This window comes from Humulus lupulus, chromosome 8, assembly GCF_963169125.1.
Source record: "Humulus lupulus chromosome 8, drHumLupu1.1, whole genome shotgun sequence".
Classification (NCBI taxonomy): Eukaryota; Viridiplantae; Streptophyta; class Magnoliopsida; order Rosales; family Cannabaceae; genus Humulus; species Humulus lupulus.
Window position 1 is genome coordinate 80,712,456 of NC_084800.1, and position 9,995 is coordinate 80,722,450.

General features: G+C 30.3%; 1 protein-coding gene across 1 annotated transcript; it reads right to left on the reverse strand.

Annotated features, from left to right (window-relative positions):
• Nucleotides 1–355: 355 nt before the first annotated feature.
• Nucleotides 356–6,931, reverse strand: LOC133797929 (CO(2)-response secreted protease-like). Its single transcript, XM_062236058.1, has 11 exons — nt 6,793–6,931; nt 6,592–6,710; nt 6,239–6,336; nt 3,750–3,899; nt 3,337–3,448; nt 2,746–3,259; nt 2,482–2,582; nt 2,008–2,241; nt 1,707–1,824; nt 1,378–1,555; nt 356–1,164 (listed from the first exon to the last, which is right to left on the reverse strand). Exons 1-11 carry the CDS (start codon nt 6,892–6,894, stop codon nt 614–616), a joined length of 2,277 nt encoding a protein of 758 aa, XP_062092042.1. The 5' UTR covers nt 6,895–6,931; the 3' UTR covers nt 356–613.
• Nucleotides 6,932–9,995: the final 3,064 nt, after the last annotated feature.

Here is a 9,995-nt window from a genome sequence, read left to right on the forward strand (position 1 = left end):
ATACTTGTTCTGGTTAGACGAGCTCCTGTTGTGGGATGTAACCAAGATCAGCCTTGGAAGCTCAACATAGATATGGATTCATTGATGAAAAGGCAGTGCCAAGTGATGTATTCAATGACCATCTAGAATTAACATGATGGCTACTGACTCTGTTTTAGATTTAATTAACTTAGCTTTTGTTGGTGATTGTTGTGTTTTTTCTATTTTTTGTTAATCACAGTGTTTTTGTCTTTGTTGCTGTCCGGGCAAGACTTGTTCGCAGCTTACTTATTGTGAAACTTTTGGCATTTTTGTCTTTAGTTAATGCACGGCTGTCTCCTAGGCTTGGGAGGATTGGCCTTTCATAAAAAATATATATTCAAAATAAAAAACTCTATTTATTCATATTACAAAGTATGTATCACCATTATTACTCCATTTACACTAGGAATTCAAACTTAGTAGACGATTGAGAGCTACAAAATTCCAATAGAATTATTCCATAACCAACCGGTGATATATAACGTACCTTTGCCAAATGATGAAGAAACATATGCATGCATGACATGACATGCATGCATTTATTGTTGACACACTTATTAGATTACTTTATATGTTTCCAAATAAAGTAGAATTATACTACTTTGACAGCATACACAACCCGAACAGAGTGAACACCATCAGACCAAGTAATATGTCCAAAATTATACCCTCTAGCAGCCCCCTTTCCATCAAATGACACCTCGAAAGGAGCCTTCTTCAAGGCGTTGGTGAACACAATCCTATCTGGATTAACCTTCACAACTAAGCCTCTCGGGGAATCAACTCGAGCAGTGTATGTAGAGCTGGAGGGTCCGACATTGGTCAAAGTCCTTTTGACGACTCTGGGAGCTGATTGTGGTAGATTGCCAATAGAGATGGAAGGGTAATTAATGTCTGTGATGAGTTCCTTGTTTGAGATCTTGGGGCACTTGAAACTTGTGCCCTTGATTATGGATGTTATCTTCGCCTCTGGATAGCCGTAGTAACAAAGGAAATTGAAATAGTCTTGTGTGGTTGTTTCAAAGACTAGCCCTGGGTCTAGAGCTTTCATATGGTTTAGTTCTCCAGCTCCAGCCTCATGTGCATTTGCCATTTCTTTTGAGGTGTTTGTTAATGGTTTCCCTGTGTTGTCGTATGCAGATGCTGGTTGTGCCCATTGAAAACACAAGTTCATGTCATTTGTTTATAAGTTTACTAGTAATAATAACTCTATATAAGCTATATAGCAAATAATTATATAAAAAATAAACTATGGTGTAAAGCTAGTGACTATAAAAAAGATGCTATTTTGCCATAAAACCTCATTTTCAATTGTTACTCTTGAGGTCTTATATAGGTTTATAAAAAGTTATATACCTGTAGTCATAAGTGCTGATTTGATCATAGAAGGAGTCCACGTAGGTTCAATTGACTTGATGAAAACAGCAGCGCCAGATACATGTGGACAAGCCATAGAGGTTCCAGACTCAAACCTAAACTGCGTGTTGTTCTTATCTGCAGCTAAAATCGCTTCTCCGGGTGCCATTATGTCCGGCTGTTTATATGTATACGCTCACATCAAAGATTATTTCACACAGATCAATTTATATATATGATCAGCTTCTTCAAATCAAAAGTTTTTAAGCATATATAAAAAGAATGACTAACTATTTATATATATATGATTGTATAGATGAGAAAGTGACCTTTAGAATGTTTTCTGTGAGCAATGCAGGGCCTCTCGATGAAAAACTGGCCACCACTGGTGCAGGTTTATAGAGTTTTGGAGTTTCAACAGTTGGAAGAACTGTTGCTGTTGGCGTCCTGCGTTGCCATATGTTTCCCAAACATGTTAAGCTATACATGTTAATTTGATGCAATAATAATGAACTTGGATTATATATCTCGCCATATATATATATGTATTTTATTAATAGCTCTAGCTAGTACTTCTACTTGAAACTAGCTATATATGTATATGCATATGTATATGTATATATGACTTACACAGTAGAGCGAATGTAGTTCCTAAGAATGTCAGATTCTGCAATTTTGCCAACTTGTGCCCATGGATAAGTGTTCGTAGGAAAGGGTGAAATTTTTTCATCTTCCATAATCATAATTATTCCTTTGGCCTCCTTTAAAGGTATAACGTCTAAACGTTCAACGTCCCCACCATCAACACAAACGACAAGTTTTCCTGTTACTTTCTTAATGTCCAAAGATCCATTGTAGCAGTTTCTGTAAGGTAGGAAAACTTAACTGTCAACGATTACATGTTAATATTTCTAGTATAAATTTCTTAAAAACCTATATTTTATGCAAGTATCAGTCAAATATGACTAATTTTTGTTCGTAATGCTTTTACTAATTTTATGTTAATTGTCAATTTTTTTCCTTATATGTTATTATGAATATATGTTGTGGATATTAATGTGATGATATCATTAATTATTTAAGAAAGAGTAAAATTACACTTACTCTGCCGTTGATACAACTGCAGAACTAATAGCCGCGTCCTTTCCAATTATAAGTGGATATATAGGTGACCGTGAAAGATTTGAAAGATTAATGCCAATTGCCTAATATATCAAGGACAAAAAAAAGAGAACATTTATATAGTATTTGATCAATAAAAACCAAAGAAAAACTTACCTCCAATCCAATCATCAAATATAACGTTATTAGGTTATTCAGGCATGCATGGCTAGGCTATATATGAGATAAGATAAGAAAATTACTCACATTGAGAAATTTCCCATTTCCAAGATGAACCATGGACTTGAAATTTCTATCAATACTAGAAGCTGCCACAGTAAACATCCATGGTGCAGTGTTGCTAAGTGTGTAAGGAGTAGGGCCACTGTTACCGGCGGCGAGAACCACCAAGATACCCTTTTGCTCAGCATGGAAAGCACCAATGGCTATTGGGTCCTTCAAGTAGTCTATGGATGATGATCTTCCTTTCTTGCCAATGGACATAGAGATTATGTCAACTCCATCACTGAGTGCATCATCCATGGCCTTCAACATATCTGCTGTAGGACAACCATCACTCCAACACACCTTATAACTGGCAATTCTGGCCGACGGTGCGCCACCTCTGGCTATTCCACTGCCCAAACCCATAGAGGAAGCACCGGGAACTACTGAGCCCGCTGCGATGGAGGCCACATGTGTCCCGTGCCCTGTTAAGTCCCTTGGTGTCCATTCCTTTTTCGCCTTTAGTGGGAGGTAGTATCTTGCACCAATCAACTTCCTACAACAACAGTAAAATTCCTCTACTTTTATATCTCATCCATATAAAAATAAAAATAATTAATTGTGATGATGCACCTATTACAATTGCTTGTCTTGAAGTCTGATGCTGTCTGACAAGATCCCTTCCATTTTGAAGGAATCGGTCCAAATCCTTTGTCACTAAAACTTACAGATTCCGGCCATATCCCTACAACAGAAATGTTATTATACGGATCAAAGTAGCTAGTATTTGTCCTTTCATCATTTTGAATATATTAATAGATCGATGTTCAAAATTTTATATAGCTATATTAAATTTAACTTTTAAATTTTCTAAATAAATGTATTAAGATTTTTTATTCCAATCTAAAACAAAATGAATTCTCGCTTACAATTTACTTTTTCCAAGTTCCACATAGATGACAAAACTCTAATCAAATAGAAAATAATTAGTAGAGACGTGTAAATTAAAAAAGATATATATAAACATAAATTATTATACAATGTACCTGAGTCGAATACCCCAATAATCATGTTACTCGTGACAGGTTTGTCCAAACCCCACTTTGATTGCATTCCTGCTTCTATGAAATCCCAAGAACGTGTTGTTTGTAGTTCAAGTATTTCCTCCTCAATGACCGATACTACGTCACTATGACCTGTTCTCCCATTTTTTTAATATTGTCATAAAAAATTCATTCTTAGATCCTATCTTAGATTTTTTTTTTTAAATGTGAATTTTAAAATATAAAATATTAAGACTATATTTTGATAAAATATAGAGTAGAAAATAAATATTTACATTATAAATAAAAGTTTTTGACCAAATTTAAATTTATAGTGCATTTTATCAACCTTTTCAAATTACGAAATATGTGTTGATCACTATCGATGATATAAAGTACTAACTTTATATTTCATTAAAATAAAAAGATACATATATTCTCATATATATAAATATATATGTTTATTTTGTAATGTTTTCCAACTAAAAATTTAAAATAAAAATAAGATGTGGTTTTGTTATTGAGCAAAATTTACAAATGTTATCTATTATGATATCAAATTTATATTTTTTAAATTTATATTTAATCTAGAGTGTTACAGAAAGTTCCTATTATTAATATATATGTATAGATTTTTAGTATTTTATTGTTTGATTAACAATATTTTAAATAATTTAAAAAATATATAATTTTAATATAATACAAATTTTATTAAACAAATTGGAGCTATATTATCATAATAAAAACTATTTGTACAAAAATTAGTGAATATAAATGAATTCTACTTATTTGAAGTTAATTAAAAAATTATGTTATTTATTTAAAAATTAAAATTTTATAAAATGAAAAAAATGGCACAACATACTTTGTATGTGCTTTGCCACTAATATATATATATATATGATAAATATTATAGTTACTAAAATATTTGTCTAAAAATTTCCAAATTTTTTTTTTATGAAAACAAATTAGTTTATATTAAAAAATATAATAATATTTATAATACATAATGCAAAAATTTATTTATTATTTAATTTTAGGAATTTTATTTTTTATCATGTTCATATGAAAATGAATTTATAATTGAAGGATGCAAATCTATATATTTATATAAAGGAGAGCACTAGGGAAATTATGTGGCACTCTAAAATTGCTCCAAAACATTCTTTATATTTTCTCATTTTTTTCATTTTTTTTATTTTTCTTTTAAAATTTATGATTAAGAAAATAAAAATATTTATCTAATTCAAATTGACATTTATCTTTAAATTTTTTCATTCCACATACGCTTACGCTTATCTTTTTATTTTGTGTTTTGATATTTCAAATTTAAAATCAAATATTAATAACTAATTTTTTAATAGTTATAATAATAAATCAATTAAATATAAATTGAAATTTATTTTCAAAATTTTCCATTATACGTTATCCTTTTATTGTTTTGATACTTCAAATTAAAATATTAACAAAAAAATTTCAAATAATTACAATAATAATAAAATAATATATAAATTACCATTTATCTTCAATATTTTTCATTTATTAATTAGATATTTTATATTCATAATTAAAAATATCAATATATACATGTGAAATTAATTTAATTTAGAACATTATTAATCAAATCTATTTATTTGTATATCTATATATTTATATAAATGAGAGCCTTAAGAAGGTAATATGACACTCTAAAATCTTTCGAAAACACTCTATCTATTTTTTCCCCTAATTTATATCTATTTCATTAATTTTCTAATAATTATATTGCCACAAAAATAATTAAATAATTAATTAATAATAAAAATAAAGATGATAATTAAATACCATATATATACTTAATAACTTTAAAATCTACTGTAATCATTTTACATATTGTCACTTTTAATTCGTGTAACCATTTTTGCGAATGAACAATTTTCATGCTATTTAATTATGATGCAACCTACTTATCTATCTATTTCCCCTATTTTTTAAAAAAGTAAATGATTCAAAAATAAATAATCGACCAAAATACACGTGGTTAAAATAATCTATATATATTCATATTTTTAATATTTTGACAAAACACAATGTCAAAAAATTAGTTTTAAAAATAAAATGGGTAATCGGCTAAAATACAATGTTCAAAATAGTGTCAACCCTTATAGAAAACATAAATTATATAAATATATGTTTTATTTTTTGTAAAGAATTTTTAACCTTTTGAATAAATAAATAAATGTTAATTTTAAAAAATAAAGAATCAAGGGTGATCAACCAAGATATAATGTTCAAATAACCGACCAATTTATTCATATTTTTAACATTTCGACAAAATTTGAAGTCCACAAATTAATTTTTAAAGAAGAGTCCCAACGGATAACTAGTTAAAATACAACGTTCAAAATGGTGTAAACAATTGCTGACAACATAAATTATATAACTTTTATAATGAATTATTAGCCTTTTGAATAAATGATCTTGATAAAAATGAGAGATAAATATATATATACCAGATAAAAGAGAAGCTTCATTATCGGTAAGCATGGCAGAAAATCCTCTAATAGCATGGTGGTAATGGTGGATTAGAGATATCCTTTCCTTCTCTTCGCTGCCAAATTTTAGGACATATATAAATTCAAAAAAGCTTCATAATTAATTGTTGAACTCTTTGATTTAATTAGTATATACAATTATGAAATGAGTAATAAATGAAACACTTATTTCTTGTATGTATATTATATATATACTGTATAAATTTGAATTTACACCTACTGTTTTAAATATTGTGGTCCGACTTTGAAAAATATGAATGTAATGTCAGATATATATATCATAAACAGTAATTAATTAATTATTAATTAACCTTGGAATGACGGAGGAGAGTAACTGCAAATGAGCTAATTGATCATCAGCTTTAGCATCTGCAGCTTCGTTTCCATTATTTGATGATGGTTTTGGTGCTCCCATATATATCACATAATGCTGTGTATGACAAAGAGTTATAATATATATATAAAGATCGATATATGTATTTTAATTAGTAATCATATTTTAAAATTATTACCTTGGGAATCTCATGATGAGTAGTACTAGTTGGGGAACGAGAAATGAGAAGCCATTGCAACGAGAGAAAGGGGAGTAGTAGAAGAACGGTAATAGTAGTCATCGGAATTTATATATATTTATTTATTTATTATCATAAGTAGTATGTGTGTGTTATGTTTACCTTACCTATTTATAGTAATAGTATTTCGTTTGATTGTGTCATGCAGCGTCGTGGCCTCTAGAAAGAGACAGAGATAGTGTACGTTACTGAATAGTTTGGCTGCATGTAAGAATGTGGTTAAACGAGATCTAAGATATCTTGTTTCAGCCAATCACCCTTCTATAACATCAATCTATTGCAATTACGGATGAGAGTATTAGTGAGGAGCTTTAATCCTCGCTATTGGTTAGGTCATTAGCGATGACTTTTAAAAATCCTCGCTAAAAGAGAGGTGTGAAAATATTGGCGGGATCTCAAATTTTTAGCAAATTTCAGACCTAAAATAAAACGATTCCTTTCAGTATAAGCGAGGATTTGGAATATCAACGAGGATTTTATCCTTGCTATTGTGAGTATATATACTCATATTTGTCCCACGCAGGCTTCAACCTCTCTATTTGCACCATTTCCATTTTTCTCCATTTTAGAGAAAGAAGCAAGAAACTAGGTACACAAACTCATGATTTTTTTGAATAAAATTGGTTTCTCTACTTATTTTTGTGGTTCATATTGATTATTTGCTTTGATTTGTTGTTTTTTTTTGTCTTTATCTCTCTTTGGTTTAATGTCTCATTAGGTAGGGGTTTTTGTGTTTGAGGAGGGGGTTTTCCGGTGGTCCTTGGGGCGACAACGACGGTGGTGGTGGAGATAAGGTGGCTGTGGTGGTAGTTTTGTTAAAGATGAAGTTAAAGTGTCAATTTTTTTTTCACATTTTGTATATACCCATATTATATTTTTTTATATATAGATAATATGTGCATTAAGTTTTTTTGGACATAGATGGATTGAATACAACTTATGTTATTTTATTTAGCTGAGATATCATTACAACATAAATGTGTTTTACTGACATTTAAAATTTGTCATAAAAATCATTCGACCACATTTTTTGAAATATTGTTGAATGTGAGTGCCATTATAAGTTTGGTACTTTTAACAACGTTTTCTTCATGTCATGGTTATTGTTATTGTAAAACTTTTTATAACACTAATATAATGACGTAATGTACTTTTTTTTTTGACATGTTAAAAATGTCATTAAAAAACAATTAACTTCTTTTTAAAAATGTCATACATTGTTGCTTCAATTAATTATTTTTTTAAGAAGATAACCAAAATGAGTTTAACTTTATTCTTTATTATAAATTTTAAAATATTATTAATATTAATATCATATACAGTAAAATAATGAAGAATAAAATGATGTTTAAAATCTTAATTAATTTATTAAGTGTATATAAATATACATTATTATCTTTATATAGAAATTACAAAGTATATAACCACTTAACTACACACTTAATTACAGCCGATGAAAATATAAACTAATACACATGGCCTCAGAAATTATATATTAAGAAGTCAAAAAACAATACTGAAATATGAACTTTTGAAGATTAAGCATCCTCTTATGCAGCACTGGGACTTTTGCGAGGTATGACCTTTTTCTTTTGACCAATCTGAAACTTAAATGAAGAATGATTATTAGCAATACTTTAAATGCAATTAAAACAGAACAATCCTTTTACATATTATAAATTAAAAATAACAATTTACATGCTTCTTATAAGTAAGTAAAACCTCTGTTGTAACAACATATGTAGTGATTCCAAAACTCCAACAATTTGACAAAGAGTTGTTCCTTGAAGAATAGAAACATGCATTGTAAGATAACATGAACCTAAATAAATTAGGTGCATAAACTTTAATGAGTCACACTTACCATTTTTGTAATGGCCTTATTTATTGGAATACTTAACAAATCACAGAAATCCATCATTAAATTGTCTTTGACACAGTTGTCAAGCATTTAGTTCCCTTATTTTATCCTCTATTTTCTTGATGAGAACAAAAAAATAAAAGACCTAAATAAGTTTGGAACAAACCAGCTAAAGCTAATCGACAGAAAGTTGGAATATAAATAAACCTACTTCAAGCTAAGTCGAGATCGAAGCTGGAATATTTTGCAAAAAGATAGTTTCGACCTCATAACTTTGGGGAACTACCTGAAGACGAGGAAAAGTAACTAGAAAAGTAGGATATAACTAAACTACCTACCTTACACGCCATATAAGTACTTACGAGTGCATGGTAAAAGTAAGTTCTGACCTTGAAAAATAACGAGGTGGGACACGGATACATTGAGTAAACTGTGCATGAATGCATTGAAACTTGAGCTTAAATCCACCACGTGTTTGTATGGATAAACAGACATAATGACACTTTTAATATAAATTGCTTCAAATGTTTCGACTTGAGAAATGTAAAGCAAAAATATTAAAGTAAAGTCAAATACGGTATTATAAATATCGTACGAAAATACGAGCTATAAATTGTCTTAGTAGCCCCAAGGGCATAGAAAACAAAAGATAAAAAAACTATTACAAGAGGTTCAAAGGGACGCAGCCCCATATTGAGATTTAGGAGGGAGAAGCATCCTCCTTAGCCTTCTCTACCTCCTCCGCATCAAGCCGAGCTTGCCATTTGTCCACGAACTCTTCCTCAAAAGAGCCTAGGAAGTTGGTATCGAGATCGGCGTTACTGGCCCAGATCCTGTACATGGCCTGGTCAACCGCCCGATCCTTTTTTTCCTTGAACTCTTCGAGAAGATAAGCCTTTTCACCCTCCATTATCTCGAAGGTGGTCTTTTTCTCCTCCTCAAGCTTGGCATTGATCTTCTCAAGCTCCTTAAAGCTTGGCATTGACCTTCTTAAGCTCCTCAAGCCTGGTATTTAGCTTCTCGAGCTCGGCTATCCTGGCCTTCATCTGCGCGGCTTTAGCCTCCATCCTTGCTTTCGCGGCCTTGAACTCGTCGAAAAGCTTGATTTGAAGATCATTCGACTCTTGGGCATAGGACATGCTCGAATGGACCTCGTTGTTCAAATTATAATTAAGCTGAGCAAAGGCAGTAAGAGACTGACACATAAACAAATCAAGTTAGAACATACACTAAGCACAAGTACAACTAATAATAAGGTGAGAGAAAATACTGCAGCAGCGAG

What these genes read in the sequence shown, in the direction of transcription:
- LOC133797929 (XM_062236058.1), bottom strand. Translation starts at nt 6,894, where the DNA reads ATGACTACTATTACCGTTCTTCTACTACTCCCCTTTCTCTCGTTGCAA. An exon ending in TATTGGGGTATTCGACTCAG is followed by an intron (nt 3,449 to 3,749) that starts GTACATTGTATA and finishes TTTCTGTTGTAG; the next exon opens with GGATATGGCCGGAATCTGTA. An exon ending in ATCAGCACTTATGACTACAG is followed by an intron (nt 1,165 to 1,377) that starts GTATATAACTTT and finishes GGGCACAACCAG; the next exon opens with CATCTGCATACGACAACACA.